The 16,566-nt window shown below is 42.4% G+C and overlaps 1 protein-coding gene across 4 annotated transcripts in view; it reads right to left on the reverse strand.

Moving 5' to 3' along the window:
* LOC309798752 (transducin-like enhancer protein 1) overlaps window positions 1-16,566 on the reverse strand; it is an 88,865-nt gene that overhangs the window by 70,198 nt on the left and 2,101 nt on the right. For all 4 annotated transcript variants that reach the window (XM_082611328.1, XM_082611327.1, XM_082611326.1 and 1 more), the window contains exons 3-4: window positions 15,705-15,768; window positions 15,546-15,590 (exon numbers count right to left, since the gene is read on the reverse strand). In XM_082611328.1, coding sequence (XP_082467454.1) covers window positions 15,546-15,590; window positions 15,705-15,768 — 109 coding nt within the window. The remainder of the gene's footprint in view (window positions 1-15,545; window positions 15,591-15,704; window positions 15,769-16,566) is intronic.

Raw genomic sequence — 16,566 nt, forward strand, 5'->3', positions numbered from 1 at the left:
GGTCCCTGACTTCCAGCATGACAAAGCAAACACCCAGTGCACACAACTATAAAGCACAATTTATCATTAGCTTTAGCATTTCTCATCATCCCCTTCCCCACATCTTGTTTGGAAATCACTGAATAAGCAGTTTGGTGTGAATGTTTCCCAACAGGTTGGAACCTTTTGCCAATCTAGATAGTGGGAAAGGATTTCCTGCCTTAGGTGACCATGGGACAGTGGTTCCCTAATTTTAAAAACATGCTACAGCTGAATGACCCACACACATGAAGGATGGGTGCCACTCTTCTTCCAGAGCAACTTCTTAGGGAAAGCAGCTACTCCATCAAGAGGCCTATGCCATCAAAGCCATGTGGCATGGCAGCAGAATGGCCCCAAGTTAGATAGACGTGTGTGTGCATGCATTGCTAAGGCCATCTGAGTCCCAAACTCAGTCTGAGTTGGGAAGCCCCATCCCTGGGCCTTCTTCCTCACAGGCTGAGCTGCTGGAGAGGTGGTCCTTTGGGAAGGAAGACAAGGTTCCTGGCATTCCAAGTGGAAACCTGGGATTCTCTTTTCAATCAACATCATGTGCCAAGAAACCTGCAAAGCTCCAGAATGCAATTTACCCCCCCAGAGTGGCCAGAAGATGAATTTGAAGGGAGGGGGCTCTACTGCAAACTGGGAGTCGGCCTCTGCCTCAAAAACAGTGCTCTGCTGAACCCAGCAAGTGCCAGAGGGGCATCAAAGGCTGGGAGCCACTGAGGCAGAAACAGAACTTGTGCGCAGCGAAGTCAACAGTGGAGAAAAAAATTATTTTCTCAAAAACACCTTAGGATCATAACTGAAATGAAATCTGGGAGGCTGGAGAAAATTTTCAAAGCATACCCTTTTGGAAAAGTTTTAAGTATTTACAAGATGGTAAGTACAAGGACACTAGACAACAGACTGCATTAATGCATTCAAAAGTCACAGAATATTAACTCAGCTATGCAGGTGGAGGCAAAGAGAAATATTTTAAATAAAAATTAACTCTTTTTTTTTTTTCCTTTGGCTGCCCCGTATGGCATGCTGGATCTTAGTTCCCTGACCAGGGATCCAACCCGCACCCCTGCATTGGAAGCATGGAATCTTAACCCCTGGATCACCAGGGAAGTCCCCACAAATTAATTCTTAGAAAAACAAAATAACCTGATCATCACAACACAATACAATCCACAGAGAAATCTAAGCAAGAGAAAAATAATCATCATTTCTCCAAGATAACAATCAAGCTACGTTCAGGGAAACAAAGTGTGCTCTGTGAGGATAATTTACTCAGGGTTACTTGGATTGACCACAAGTAAATATAATTAAAAGTATATGAAGAAAAACCCCCTTAGGCCCAGTCATATCAACTCGTAATTTTTTTTTTAATTTTTGTATTTTATTTATTTATTTTTGGCTGCATTGAGTCTTCGTTGCTGCACACAGGTTTTTCTCTAGTTGCGGCGAGCGGCGGCTACTCTTTGTTGTGGTGCGCAGGCTTCTCGTTGCGGTGGCTTCTCTTGTTGTGGAGCACGGGCTCTAGGTGCATGGGCTTCAGTAGTTGCGGCACGTGGGCTCAGCAGCTGTGGCTCACAGGCTTTAGAGCACAGGCTCAGTAGTTGTGGCACACAGGCTTAGTGGCTCCGCGGCATGTGGGATCTTCCCGGACCAGGGATTGAACCCGTGTCCTCTGCATTGGCAGGTGGATTCTTAACCACTGCACCACAAGGGAAGTCCCTCAACTTGTAATTTTTAAATGATAGTGTTATAACGTGTTGTCTAAGATTTACTGGGGAAGCATTAAACAAGAAGGGATAAAAGAACACTGGGCCGGGCTTTCCTGGTGGCACAGTGGTTAAGAGTCTGCCTGCCAATTCAGGGGATACAGGTTCAAGCCCTGGTCCGGGAAGATACCACATGCCACGGAGCAACTGGGCCCATGCGCCACAACTACTGAGCCTGCACTCTAGAGCCCGCGAGCCACAACTACTGAAGCCCGTGTGCCCAGAGCCTGTGCTCCACAACAAGAGAAGCCACCTCAACGAGAAGCCCGTGCACTGCAATGAAGAGTAACCCCTGCTCGCCGCAACTAGAGAAAGCCCGCGTGCAGCAACAAAGACCCAACGCAGCCAAAAATAAAAGAATTTATAAATAAGTAAATTTAAAAAAAGAACATTGGGTCATGGAAGTGAGAACAATTTCTAAACCAGGGGCCACCAGGAGTTATCACTCCTATCACTCACCAGTTATTTTACAAGAGGACAAATCAATTTCTGTGCTTGTGTGTGTTTTTAGAAAGCATCCTAGATATTCTCCCATTAATTATGTGGGTTCAGGACATGTCAATTCTTGTTTCCCAGAGCACAAGAAACCAAATTTAACCCACGTATTGTGTTACACTGGTCTGCACTCGTGTGGTTCCCACAGGGCTGGGCTAGCTCAATAATGTCGACCTCCTTCTGGAAGAACAGAATAGACTTCCTGCCATTTGGACTGTGAAACACAGTAATCCACCAGGGAATAAAGGTCAATGTTGCACTTTGGGTCATTACTGAATCATTTGAGATGATCTGCGGTGAGGATGAGAGGAAAATCGAAGGCTGTGAGAACGCTGCAAATGGCTTGACCTCAGACCAATTTCCATCTCCATCTGTCTAATAGACATGTGGATAAAAAGCCTCCCTCCTTCTGGGCTACTCGGCTGTTTTCAAATCCGCAGCACAAGCCAGGAACCAGTTAAACAATACATTAATAAGGGGAAATAACCTTCTAAGCCCCAGACTGACACTTATTCAGGTTTTAGGTCATCAGCTCAAGTTTGGAAAGTAATTTTCCAGTCTGCAAGCAGTACTGCAAAGCAGAAATTTTAACGAATACGGAGAATCATCTGCAGAGCTGGGGCATGTGCCAGAAATCTCCTTATTTGTACATGCAAATATATGCATGCTTACACCTCCACCCCCCCACCAAAAGACATCCACTCGATTTCTATTACGTCTGCTAACACACACACAAAGGGGAACAGCACTTCCAAAAACTGCGCTGCTGCAAAATAAGTCTTTTTTTCCAAGTGTCCAATTAATGCTGCTTAATCCTTATTAAGGCATTTCAATCCTTAAATACAAAATATTCCTGGGAACCCAGAGCCCAATTATCATTTAAGCCATGGAATAAATGTTAATATCCTAACTTTACACTAATACTCCCCTTTACCGGTTAGGCCAAGCTCCTTTTTTGAAGGTAATGCTGCACCATATATGTTTAGGCCCCCACAGTATATCAATGTCAAACAACATCGTGTCAAGCTAAGATTCAATTCAGGTAAGTGCCACTGCCAAATTTTCTTGTTCCCAGACGGGCTTTAAGATTATTTTATTGCTTAAAATTTAATTTGTTCCAACTCATGTCGCCATGACAACGTTGGCTAACCCTGCAAATCATTTGGGTAATTGGATATCTTATCTTTCTATTGCTCTCAAATCGAATGATTCGGCTAGAATTGTAACAGCCAATCAAATTTACAGTCCTCCTGAGTAATAGACTTGGAAAAGTAGCCACATTCATCTCCTCTTTACAGCCATATTAACCAGTATGCAGCACACAGTAGAATCTGGTCTTCAAACTATACTCCGAAGTGTAAGTGGTGTCAATACCAATATTCTCACTGTGCAAACTCTACTCAAAAGCCCCCTTTTATACTATTTTAATTTGAGAAGGAACAATTGGTACTCATTCCATATAAACCTCTATCAATTTCAGTACTTTGAGGGAAACTGACAAGAATAATTCTGCATGCTGATCAGAAAAAATAATAATAAAATAAAAATCACAGCATTTTGGGGTTATTTGCCCGTGTGACAAAATCATGACCAAAACAATGGCTGCACAAGGTGACAGCAGTACACCAACACTGATGTGCCTGGGGCTCCTTCAGGTGGGTTAGCTACCTCTGATCCACTGTAAGACATAAGCATGCATACAGATTTAGCAACCAGTTCAAACAGCTCTGCACCCTTAGAGAAATCCACAGTTGAAAGGTGACACCCCCTTATTGTTTCATTTAATTCATGAGTATCACAGCATCCAGGGCAGTCAATTATGAAATACAGATTTCTTATAAGATTTCAAAGTCAGCAGTTCCACTCTTGAGTTAGTGGTATGATTTTGGCCTTTGGTCAGCTAAAAAGTACAGAAGTTGGACACATTTCAGTGGTCCAATTCCAATCTCCTCAGTAGCTGTGCAAAGAGATTTGCTCCGTGGGAGCTCAGGGCCCAGGCACTGTAAGAGAGCCAGCCGGGTTACAAAAGGAAAAGGCTCTGGAACCCAGGCCAACTGGCAGGATGAAGGGGTTGTCAAGAACCTCGTGCTTCCCCTACAGACACTCAGTGGACTTCAGGACTCAAGCTAAACACAAACAGACGCAACGTGGAGCTTCTCAGCACACCGATGTCAGCAGGCAGCCGAGCTTTGAAGCAAGCGTGAGAGCAGGTATTAGCAGGTATTGTCTACTGTGTCCTCTGTTATCCCAAATACTTACAAAAAGTTGCTACTGCATCATGCTTGGCAATAAGAGTCAACAGCCTAAACTTCCAGTCTGTCTAATCCCAATGGCCCTGGCTTTTCTCCCTCCTGTGTTGTCCCTGCTTCCTCAAATATTAGCACATAAGCAGCAGCTGTGAATTGACAGTCCACAAAAATCTCAAGCCCGTGGAGTACCTGGAGAATACTGCTACACAATTATCTACTCAAACTTCTGCACGCACTTCACAAGTTTTCATAGCCCAAATAAAACTATATGTATGTATACATCATCAAAGCGCACAATTTTTTTTTCTCCAACTCGGTCATGTAATTCACTCACACACACACACACACACACACACACACACACACACACACACACACACACTTTTTTCAAGATGACAAAACTCTCTTCAAATTCAAAGTTGGATTTTCCACATTTCATTAAAAATAAAAAAATCAGAAACGCACCTCCTTTATTTTGCCAAAACTCACTTCGATAAAATGAACCAAATCCTCTTTGTTGTTCATCCATCCTCTTAAATGAAAAAACTCAACACAAGGCTATTCTCACTAGTAGTTGTATTAACTTCTTAAGGCTGTTGCCTTCCAAGGGCACATTTTGCTGTTTGGCTTAAATAAGGCATCTTAATTCCTCTAGATTCTTTAGACAACAGAGAGTGCCAATAGGAACTTAAAAAGAAGTCTCCTTTTGAGCTTAGAGATAAATGCTTCTGATCTGAGAATAAAAAAAACTTTGTAATTGAGGAGAAATAATGAAAAGTGAACAGTTCAGATGCAGGAAGGAAGGAAACTGGGCTTAGAAAAACAAGATGGGATCATGGCCTAGAATTCCAAGGGCAGGGTACAGTTTTAAAGGGACAATAATAGATTTAGGTAACAGACTTTGAGAACAGCCATCCTGAGAGTGCCCAAGTGCCAGACTCCTGCACACAGAAACTCACTCAATCCTGATAACTACCCTATCCAGTAGGTGCTACTGTCATCCCCTAACCTTCTAGCCCAGCGGTCCCCAACCTTTTTGGCACCAGGGACTGCTATTGTGGAAGACAATTTTTCCACAGACTGGGGGGCCGGCGGGATGATTCAGGTGATAGTGCGAGCGATGGGGAGTGGCAGATGAAGCTTTGCTTCGCTTGCTCCCCCGCTGCTCACCTGCTGCTGTGCAGCCTGGATCCTGACAGACCTTGGACCGCTAATGGACCCCTGTTCTAGCCTGTTCTTTCTTTGTAAGGAGGAATAATTAGTATCCAAGGGAGACTGGAAGGATTTACAGAGAGCTCCTACAGTACAGTTCCTAGGGCACAAGGAGCTCAATGGATGGAGCTATGACTACTTACTCTAATGTCCCAAATAAGCTTACTCTACAATAAACCCAAGAAGCCGACTTTTGAAAGCCAAACTGCTGAAACAGACAACTGCCTGAGAACCGAGCGGGCACCTGTAGCTGTAGGCTGCGTGGGCACTGGACACCCTTCCTCCATCCCGGTGGCCCATCCATTATTCTCTCCATACCAGACCAAGATGCAGATCAATGTTAAGACTCCCTTTCCTAAACTGAGAGCGACCTTTTTATTTTCACTCACTAATCCACAGAAGCCTTTCAAGTGGCACAAATAAAGGCAGCTGCATTTTGTTCTCTAAATCAATTTTCTCCCCAGCCATCAACTAGATGTTCCTGCACACAGAAAGAACAGCCCTTCCCTTCTAATTCAAAAATCCATACTGCCATTGCCCTTGCAAACTGCTAAACAAGCAGTATCGGCAAGTCACTTGTGTTCTGTAATATATTTACTGCAAATCCCAATGGCTCGCCTCCTAATGCAGTTTTCTATTGTGTCTGTGCGTGTCAATACACTGGCCGGTCACCTTACTTGTAAGAGGCTCTGCCCGACTGTTTGCTCAAGGCATCAAGAGGGCGCCAAGGACAGACAAAGGCTGCGCTCCTGGAGGCCCGAGGCTTGGAGAGCCTCCTCCACATGCTGGGGGCCTCAAAGAGGTTTTGTTTTCTGGTACTTCACACCCCTATACCACCCACGGCCTCTGAGGCCAACCTAAATTCTCCACCAGGACAGCTTCCATCCACACAAAGTTCAAAATCAGAGTCCTTTTGCACAACTACTTCCTGGTTTCCTACCTATAAACACTAAAGCTGTTCCCCCAGGGAATATGCTGATCACATCTTAAAGGTGCATTATCAAGGGCCAAAAGGTACAAGGGCTTGGGAAGGGGAATACGGCTTTTCTGTTTAAGTACAAACCTCTGTATTCAGGTGACAGCTGAAAAGCAAGCACCCTGACACCACATAATGGTGCATCATCTAATACAACCATGCCAAAAACAAAAAGGCAAGTTAACGAGGAAAATGTTATAATATGCTATAAACACCTGTTCAGATGGAATTCTTAAAGTGTACCTGGAGAAACTCCCACTTTCATGTGCATCAGTTTCAAATGGAGTTGGCTGCTAAAGAAAGGCTTGAATTATCTATTTATATTTCGAGGTGAGGGGAGGGCAAAATCTCTATGCAAGATACGTGACAGGCAGATATTACAAAAACGTTACCTTATAGGTTCCTGGTATCAAATAGGTGGGTATACAGGGTGTTCACTGTACATTTCTCTCTCCTTTTCTGTATATTTGAAATTCTTCATAACAAAAGTGTTTGGGGCGGAGGGACTCTGTAAAGACTTTTAAGTAAATAATCAGTGGGTATAATCATTATTATTAAGAAACCTGGTGACTAAGTCAAGTCTAATGCCTTGGGAGAAGCTTGTAATGCAACTTATCCACAGCTCTATTAGTGGCTGTAGTCATCCTTAGGAGATGAGCAGTGGTTCCCAGGGCGGTGATGCATGCACACATTCAATTCACACGGAAACCCAGGCCTCAGAAACATGCTACTTTTGTTTTCTCTCTCCCTCTCTCTCTTTTTTTTTTTTTTACTACAAACCCCAATATATTACCATAATTAAACCCGTTAAGAAGCCTCAGTGGATATTTGACTATAAATCACTTTCCAAAAGAAAAACAACTGAGCAAAAGTGGCTGGATGAGATTAGAACTGTAATCCTATAAAACATCTAGTGAAACCAAACATTTCATTCTTAACTGTAGCATAAGGAGCCATACTGGTACTGTAGATCCAAGTTTTTAATCTGGATTCCAAGGACTTGCTGAAAGATCTTAAGATGTCCACAAACAGCCAAGATTGTTGGGCAAAGCTATCTTGTGTATTAAAATGTGTACTTTTTTTTGCCAAGCAGCTTTCACCTGATTTTCATATGGGTTCAGGATCCGAAACAGTGACAACTACCACTCTACCTAAGGGGCACATTAAATGCTACTTAAATGCCTACTCGAGCTCACTGGGAAGGGAAGATGCAAGTCTCAAATTCAAGCCTCAAGCAGACTGCAACACAGCTGGAATAACAGAAAAAGGCACATGGAAAAACAATACTACAAAAATCAGAGCAACAATAAGCGATGTGACAGCCTCCTGTTGGAGCAGCCATGGAAGGCCTTGAAGTAAACAGGCAGTGTTGGTATTTGAACTAGACCTTGAAGGATACTGAAGGAGGCCATGTGAAGTTTGACAAAATAGCTTGGACTTTTAGGAAAACAGAAAAACATAAAACATATTTTAGGCCTGAAGGAGGGACCCATCTGGCTGGATTAAAGGGCCTGGAGGGAAGAGGACAGAGGTAACCAAGTAAGACGGGCAGGGACAATAACTAGAGGCAGCTACACAAGGCTGTGAGTGATGGGCAAAGAGGCAATTACCGGAGTGGGAAGTCAAAATCAGAAAAAAACGGGCATACCTAGGAGGCCAAAAGACCCAAGCCCCTAAAGGAATTGTGCATTCACCACCTTAAAGGTGTTCCCTTCCAGGGCGAGCGTTCCAAGACTGTTTAAAATGCGGGCTAGTGGTCTTGACCGTGGAGTGGGGGGTGTCCCAGGGGCCACTCTGGACAAGCCAACAGGGAGCACTGAGAATATAAGAACTTTGATTTTAACCCCTTCATTTACAATTTCCATGTATTATACATGTATACAACATACCAGTACAGTAACATATTTATAGAACTTATAAATTATAAGTAAACAAGTCTGGGGATATGCTTTTAAACTTTTTACTGACAGGCTACACAAAATACCACATACTAATAAGCTAGTCAGACCAGTAATGACACTAATATCAAACCCAGTCCAAAAACAAAAAAAAACAAAAAACAAAAACACCCAGTCCAGTGGATTCCCTGGCGGTCCAGTGAATTCCCTGGCGGTCCAGTGGTTAGGGCTCCATACTTTCACTGCTGAGGGCATGGGTTCAATCCCTGGTTGGGGAACTAAGATTCTGTAAGCTGTGCGGCACAGCCAAAACAAAACAAAACAAAGAACCCAGTCTAGTACCACATGTATTTCAGCAGTTTAACAAACTGCATGAGTTGGACACATAAGTTCAAATGTACCTACATTCTCAAAGACAACTGATTCCGCTTTATCAAGTGAATAATGATTACCTAATGAGTATCTATTGGAAATAGGTGCACTACCCTTCTGGCGTGCACAGCAATGTACACCTACCACACTTAATAGCAGTTTTTCTCTATTTGGCAGATGAAAAAATCTATTTCAATGCACAGAATTCTTCTAGCTTATTTTTTCCTTATACCCAAAATAAGCTTCACACTACCCTTTTCTCGCGAACATATTTTGTGGTCAAAGATGACTAAGTAGCAAATAATACTACTAGAAAAACTAAAAAAATGTGTTTGTTATACCTAGTATGAAAACATGCTGGGGAAGGGGGTAAACAATGTTCTCATGGTTATGATTATATGTTGCTTCAAAGCAGACAAACAATTAAAAACTTAGTAGTTGCTAAAAATTGAAATGCAAAATAATGAAATACAGACTTGTGTGAAATCACAGGTTAAAACTTTTTGTCAACGTTTCTTGGAGTTTCACAAAAAGTGTTATGGTGACTGGGTGATCTATAAACTGAGCAGTTCTGTAATCATGGTGGTTTTTCAAACAATTTTAGAGACCATTTTTTCTTTACCAAGTGAATGGTAATATATGAATCTCTTAACTTATGTTAAAATTTTGGTAATCTTTTTTCATTTTTCTGATCAAACCATGCCTCAGAAAAAAATTAGAAAATCTCTCCCACACCTGAGGGCCCACGCCTACACCCACACCGCCCCACAAACACAGACTCTACTTCAAACATCAAGCCATGTTCATGGAACAATCCTATGGCACACTTCTCACTACAGAACTCACCAATCCCATTAGCAAACACTATGTTGAAGCTACAAATGCCTAATCTTGTCTAATAAGCCAACTTCCCAAAACAGCTCTCTAAAGTTTAATTAAAAACCATTACACCAAATATTCCACATTAAAAGTACTAGTCCTGAGAATTTCAATTTTTTTTTTTTTTTTTTTTTTTTGCAGTACGCGGGCCTCTCACTGTTGTGGCCTCTCCCGTTGCGGAGCACAGGCTCCGGACGCGCAGGCTCAGCGGCCATGGCTCACGGGCCCAGCTGCCCCGCGGCATGTGGGATCTTCCCGGACCGGGGCACAAACCCGTGTCCCCTGCATCGGCAGGCGGACTCCCAACCACTGCGCCACCAGGGAAGCCCCGAGAATTTCAATTTTTAAAAACCTGAAGCAACAGTAAGCATCATGGATAGGAAGTGGGGGGGGGGGCACAGGACATGACTGAGTCAATCAAACCTTAATGAGAGTCCAGTCAGTTTCTTAGTTTAATCCACTTCTAGAGACCACAGAAGTTTAATAATAGAAAAGCTGAAGACTTAGATCTAGCGAAACTCAAAATGGTTCCAGGAGCCAGTAAGTAACTGAATGTATCTTTAGTGTAACTACCACACAACATGATTTATTTAAATATTTGCTAAAGGAACAGATTTTCCTTTCTGTGTTTCTTAATAAACACTATTTGGAGGAACATCTGAAGCCCCCTGGACAGACTCTCCTTAACTGACACACACAAGGTGCTGGGTTCCGAAGCCTGGCGGGGACTCATGCCTCTGGAAGAATGAGTCCCCTCTGGTGAGAGGAGCCCTACTTTAGGGCCTGCCTAGTCTAACCCTTTTTACAGAGCAGAAAACCAGGGCCAGGCAACTTGTTAATGACTCACCCAGTCACTAACTGAAGTCCCTAAATAAGTGACCTTAACCCACTCTATCTTACACCAAGGTAGATCCCAGAGATCAGCGGGGACATTCCGGCCTCAGCCCAGCCCTCTGGAGATGGCAGAACAAAGGGGAGGGGAGGGGAGGGAGGTTCTCTGACCCAACACCTCCCTGGCCTCACCGGACCCTATTCCATCCTGTCCTTACATAAAATGCTGATATTTTGTTCCTCATGGGTTTTTTGGTTTTAATTTTGAACTTTAAAAATACTGTTCACCTTGAGCGCTAAACTTTTTGACACCTCCCTTAAACTCTGTGCCGGAGGCAAAGGCCCCACTCACCTCACCCTAGGCCAGGCCCTGGACAGAAATCTGCAACTAGCCCAGCTGTGGAAGGGGTCAGGAGGGTGCTGCTTAAGGAGTGAAGAATCTGCCCCACTTGCCAATAAAAAACAAAGGCTAATCCTGCACCTCAGAATCTAGGTTCTAAACACAGGGAGCTTTATCTCTTAACTCCTACTTGTAAAGGACAGGCCTGGCTAATGAAATCAAGTGGGGGACCACTCCAACCTTGAAGACAGCTACCTTCTTTGTATTACAAGGTGGAGCTTAACTCTAAGTTCCTATACTCCAGCTGGTCAGTGCCATTCTGAGATACTGACTTAAAAAAAAAAAATCTCAAAATGAGAAACTGCAGACTGAAAACCCAATGGTTTAAAAACAGGAAGAAAGGTAAAAGGTACAAATTGTAAGAGTCACATCTAAGGAATTAACCCACAGGTGAATCCCTAACAGTTCCACCTTAACACTTTTAAAACACTACTAAAGAACAATTTCTTTCTAAAGAGAAACTTTAAAGCACACATCAAAACTGTGAAAGCAGTTTCACTCCAAAATTTATATGGTCTGAGACACTGTGCTTGCTGAACTATCACACAGAGTTTGGAAATGTTCAGCTCTCGTCTGGTTTTTTTTCTCTTTCTCCTCTCCTTCCCCACCCCACAATCAGGATTGCAGAATACTTTCCTTTCAGAGCTAGTCCTTTCATTTATTTTTAAATTCTTCCACCACCCGAGAGCCCTAAGCACTCACTGCCTGCCTTCAGAAGAACACAGACACAGAGAGGCAAAGTAAATGATCAAACTCACTGCATTGCTGGGGCTCAACCAGAGCCCCGATAACACATTTCAAATTTTCTTTGGTTCTTCGACCCATTTTAACCTGCGGACAGTACTGCTCAGTTGGTTACAACTTCCTACCTATCCACAGCTGTGGTCCCCACAGACCAGTCAGTAATGCTGATTTTCCTAATTTTTAGAACATGAGGCTCACCCCAAGGTGTCTCACAAATGATGAAGCTGATCAAAACAGACAAACACTGAGAACACGCACGCAGTGGGGTAGACTTGGGTCGCTAAGCACAGGCCCAAGGGTGATTCCACCACTGGCCTCATGCTCCAGTGGCAGTGGGGGAGGAGGGAGATAGGGAAGAAGCGCTGAATTGGGAACCAGGTGAGCCAAACTCAAGCTTCAACAGATGCTTGGCCCTGACAAGTCCCAGACTCTGAGCATGCACCCAAAGTTGCAGGCAGAGCAAAACACCTACCCAATCTAACACCTACCACCCAATCTACTTCACAGGACGAGGCAAATCGCTTTTGAAAACTAAGTGCTGTACAAAGTTGCCACCAATGACAACTCATGGCACGGCTTCGTCAGTGTGCTGAAAAGGTATACAAGTGGGATAAATCAGGCTTATGTAAGTACTTACAGTGCATCTTATTCCCCAAAATATCCAAGGAGGTAATACCACTCCACATGACAGAAAAAAAACTTTCAATATCACACTGCCAAACACACTAGGCACAGCCCTCAAACGCAATTAGACTCACGTTAACCTGCTACTTTTTCATGTACCCTAACACTGGTGGTATCAGAATTGCTCCATCTTTCATGAAAAGTCTCCACCTCTCTGTATAGAGATATCTAGAGTTTACACGACCTACCTGAAAAGAGGACAGGCAGGAATCTATAAAAGGCTCAAAGGAAAAATATTTTTGTCTTCATGCTACAATTAAAGATTTAAATATCCATGATCATCCTGATTTCGTTGACTTTTCGGTAACCAGCCACAAATAGAAGCAGAGAAAGTGAGGGGAAGGCTTATCAGGAAGTGTTGACACAACATAAACACAGACTGCGGGCACCAAACCAAGTAAGGAAACCACAATTATACCATTCTTGATTTGGACGCACTTCCACTTTAAAACTTCCACACAGAAAAGTCGGTGGTGAGATTTGACACTGAAACCTCTCAAACTCACTCCTCCAACAAAGCCGCTGAAAGGTGGGGAGGAGAGCGGTCATCACACTGGAGACAAATCTTAACAACATTAAAGCTCTCTCCGCGGAAAGATTCCCCATCACTGCATTTTTTCAGTAACAAAGATGTTGTCAGAAATGACAATTTTTTCTGTCCCCTGATGATGCCTTGCTAGCATTTGGTTATAAGCCATAAAGCAGGACTAATTTCAGCCTGTCAGGAGTCTCGCTAATGCCCAGTTTCCCCCTAGAGAGAATTCCTGTCAAATCTAATGAGAGCTCCAAAGGCCCTCTCTACAATATAATGAGCACTTAGGCCATGCTGGTGATCAGGCGGCAAAAAGCATCAATTTGAGCCTGGCTACACCCTGGGGGCCAGACGTCACCAGTTTTAATAAGAATTATGATTACTAGCTGCACCAAATGCCTCCTCAGAACTTATTATTAATGTGTGACATTCAGAAGCATGTTTTTCAAATGTAAGGCCACTTTAAACTGAATTACAGCACTGTTCTGCATACCACTCTAGTTAAGGGTCTGTCAGCATTTACAATATAAACTAAATTTCAGGGGGCTTAATATCCTACTATGAAGAACACAGCGTCTCTCAGCTTTTCACATCTTTCAAATTACTAAGCATAATATTAATGCACACTGGCTCATGGACAGACAATATATACCCACAAATGCCCGATGGAATACAGAAACTCATTAGAAAACTATTTTCACACCATGGGGTTCCTGACCCTCCTCGCCCCTTCTTCCTCCTTCCTATGCGATAAAGAAGAGGTCACTCCACCAAGCAACCTACAGGAACCCAGAAGAATTTCACACCTCCTGCAGCTCCCCCAATAAATCCAGCACCAGCACACATCACATAGAGGTGGCATTCCCTTGTATGGAGTCGGTGAGGTTATTAAATCCTTTGAGTTCATGAGTTTAAGAGAAAGCTCAATCTCCTCTTACCCTTCCAGAATATTTGTTGGGGGAAAAAAGGTGCCTGTAGGGTAACTTAAAAAAAAAAAGTGGCACGTTAGAACTCCTTGACCAAGTCTATTTGCGTAATTAATTTAAATCACCATATATCTTCTAGCTTAATTACTATCAACAAGTTACAATTGCCTCAATCAGGCACTAGCCATTTAAGCACACAGAAACAAAGGCACAAACCCAACATAAACTAGGCTACCATCTTCGCAAATCAGAATAAAATCAGCACTTTTAAAGGCCCAATTACATTGTTAATGAAAGGCCCTGAACTTAACTATCTCCTTCCAAACAGATAACTGAGAACAGATCTAAGGTACATGACGATAAATTAACATTATGAAATCTATGATGAATTAAAAATCAAAGAGCACAGAGTTACAAAAGCAGAATTCAACTCTGAAACACACTTGCTTAATGAAAGTCTTTGAATATAAGGGAGATCTGAAGGCTGAACTAATCAATTTCTCCACCGTGCCCCCGCCAGTCAGCCATGCTCTTTAATTTAATGAAACAAGGGTTTGAGATGAAATAGCACATATACATCAAGTAAGAATTGTATTGTTGCACTTTGAAATGTGTCCAACTGTGCAACTTCATCTGATGATAATTTTTTAAGAGGCAATCGATTTCTAAAAGACTTATTGTACCAGAGTCTTGATGAAAAAGTGAATGTCAGCATATCTCCAAAATACTTACACCCTGCCATTAATGCTTTCTTTGGCAGACAATGACTACTCAATCGAGGGTCCTTTGGGCTGAGCAATCATTTAGCTTTTCTTCTCTTATGAGATCCTTAGTGCCTTGTTCCCGCTCAATACTCTTTTTATACACCATTATAGTAGCCATAAGTGTGAATTTTATGGGAACTTGCAAACTCGTAGTCATAGCTCTCGAGCTTTCCAGTCACTAATCTTTTCATGCTTTTAAAACCACTAGGACTGAAGCAACGCCCAACATATGCTGTGGTCATAAAAGGATGCTTTTTTCACCTCCAAACCTGCATCAACTGAGACATTTTTCAAAAAGAGGTTTGCTAATAAGCCACTGATCCTGAGTGGCGCTTTCTGTAGCCCCAAAGCATAGGGAGAACTCCATAGTTAGTCATATACCTTGTTTAACCTGAATAAGGACACTCCCGAATACCCTTCTTTCCCACAGAGATTCACACTTCTTTCCAAATCAGCATAAAAACATTAGCTATTATGAACTTCAGAACTCTACAGGATACCCAGATCTTTCAAGAGGAAAATAAAGGTATCCAGGCAGAAAAGTCAAGTCAGAGCCTCAATTCCTACCTGCCTATAAACAGGCTAGTTTACACTTCCAAAGTACCTCTCACCCAGTAACTTAAACATTCTATAATTATCAAGAAGCAGCTCCTGCTGCAGAATACTGCCACCAATTTGCAGGAAGGGAAACCAAGGCTGAAAAATGCCATACAAATCCCCCCCCTCCTGAGGACAAAGCCAGTATAATAAAATCATGACTTACTTCTCATTTCGAGATTTTGCTAAAGCTTACCTGTTTATGCATTTCTATGTTTAATCCATATGACATTTCATAATACTGTAAAAAGAAAAAAGAACCAAGTATTTCATTAACTCACATTTTGTAATGCCGAGAACCCATATTTGTTAATATTACATGAAAAGGAAAAAAAGCCTAATCTTTGATACCTACCATCACATAGTGCCTCTGCATTTCTGTCTTTTCACTTGCCAGTTTCTCACATTCCAATTTAAGGCTAGGAAAACAAAACAGGCAACTTAATGTAAACATTATGTCACTTGTTTTAACATCTGCCTCACATATTTGCACTTCAAGTAAAAACACAGACCAATTTGGAAAAACCATAAACTATCTAGGTAAACACCCAAAAGCTTTGTCCTTGCATTTAATAGGGAAAAAAGGAATACGGTGAACAGTACAAGGTATTCACTCAGCAACTATTCTTTTCCTTCTTGGTACAGACCTGGTCTCATGCCAAGAATGAAAAAAATCTTTCAAAACCTCTGATCTACTCAGAAGACTGATTTCTCCTCCTGGTCATCTGTTCACTCGTACTTGCTTCCCTGCATCAGAGTTTGCTTCCCTGGACTTCACCAAAACCTGGCCTTTGCACAACCTTCAGTCTCAGGCATAGGCCATCTCTGCCAACTCAAATAGTCTCTAGGTTTGAAAACTGTACCTGTAAAGTTACTTCTACAATTGTCGGTCCCTTTTAAAACCTTTGTTTTTTAATTCCCTGCCAAAACATGTTACATAGCTTCTGCAATTAAGTAGGTTGAAGTCTTCCCTGCTTGGTAAACATAGAGTAGGCAGGTATGCTTCAAACTCTAGAGATTATTATCTTCAAGTAGACAAAAGGCCAATAATCACAAAGCCTCTGCAAAATAAGAAAATTCACACCCAAGCATCTGTGTTTTTCAAGTGTGACAAAAATAAAAACTGTCATTACACAGTTATTTCTTCGCTCTAATCAGCTAAAACTTAATAGAAACGGGAAGAAACTAACATTTCTAGAAAGTCCACTATGGACAGG

The sequence above is a fragment of the Mesoplodon mirus genome, assembly GCF_964341445.2.
Source record: "Mesoplodon mirus genome assembly, chromosome: 1".
Taxonomy (NCBI): Eukaryota; Metazoa; Chordata; class Mammalia; order Artiodactyla; family Ziphiidae; genus Mesoplodon; species Mesoplodon mirus.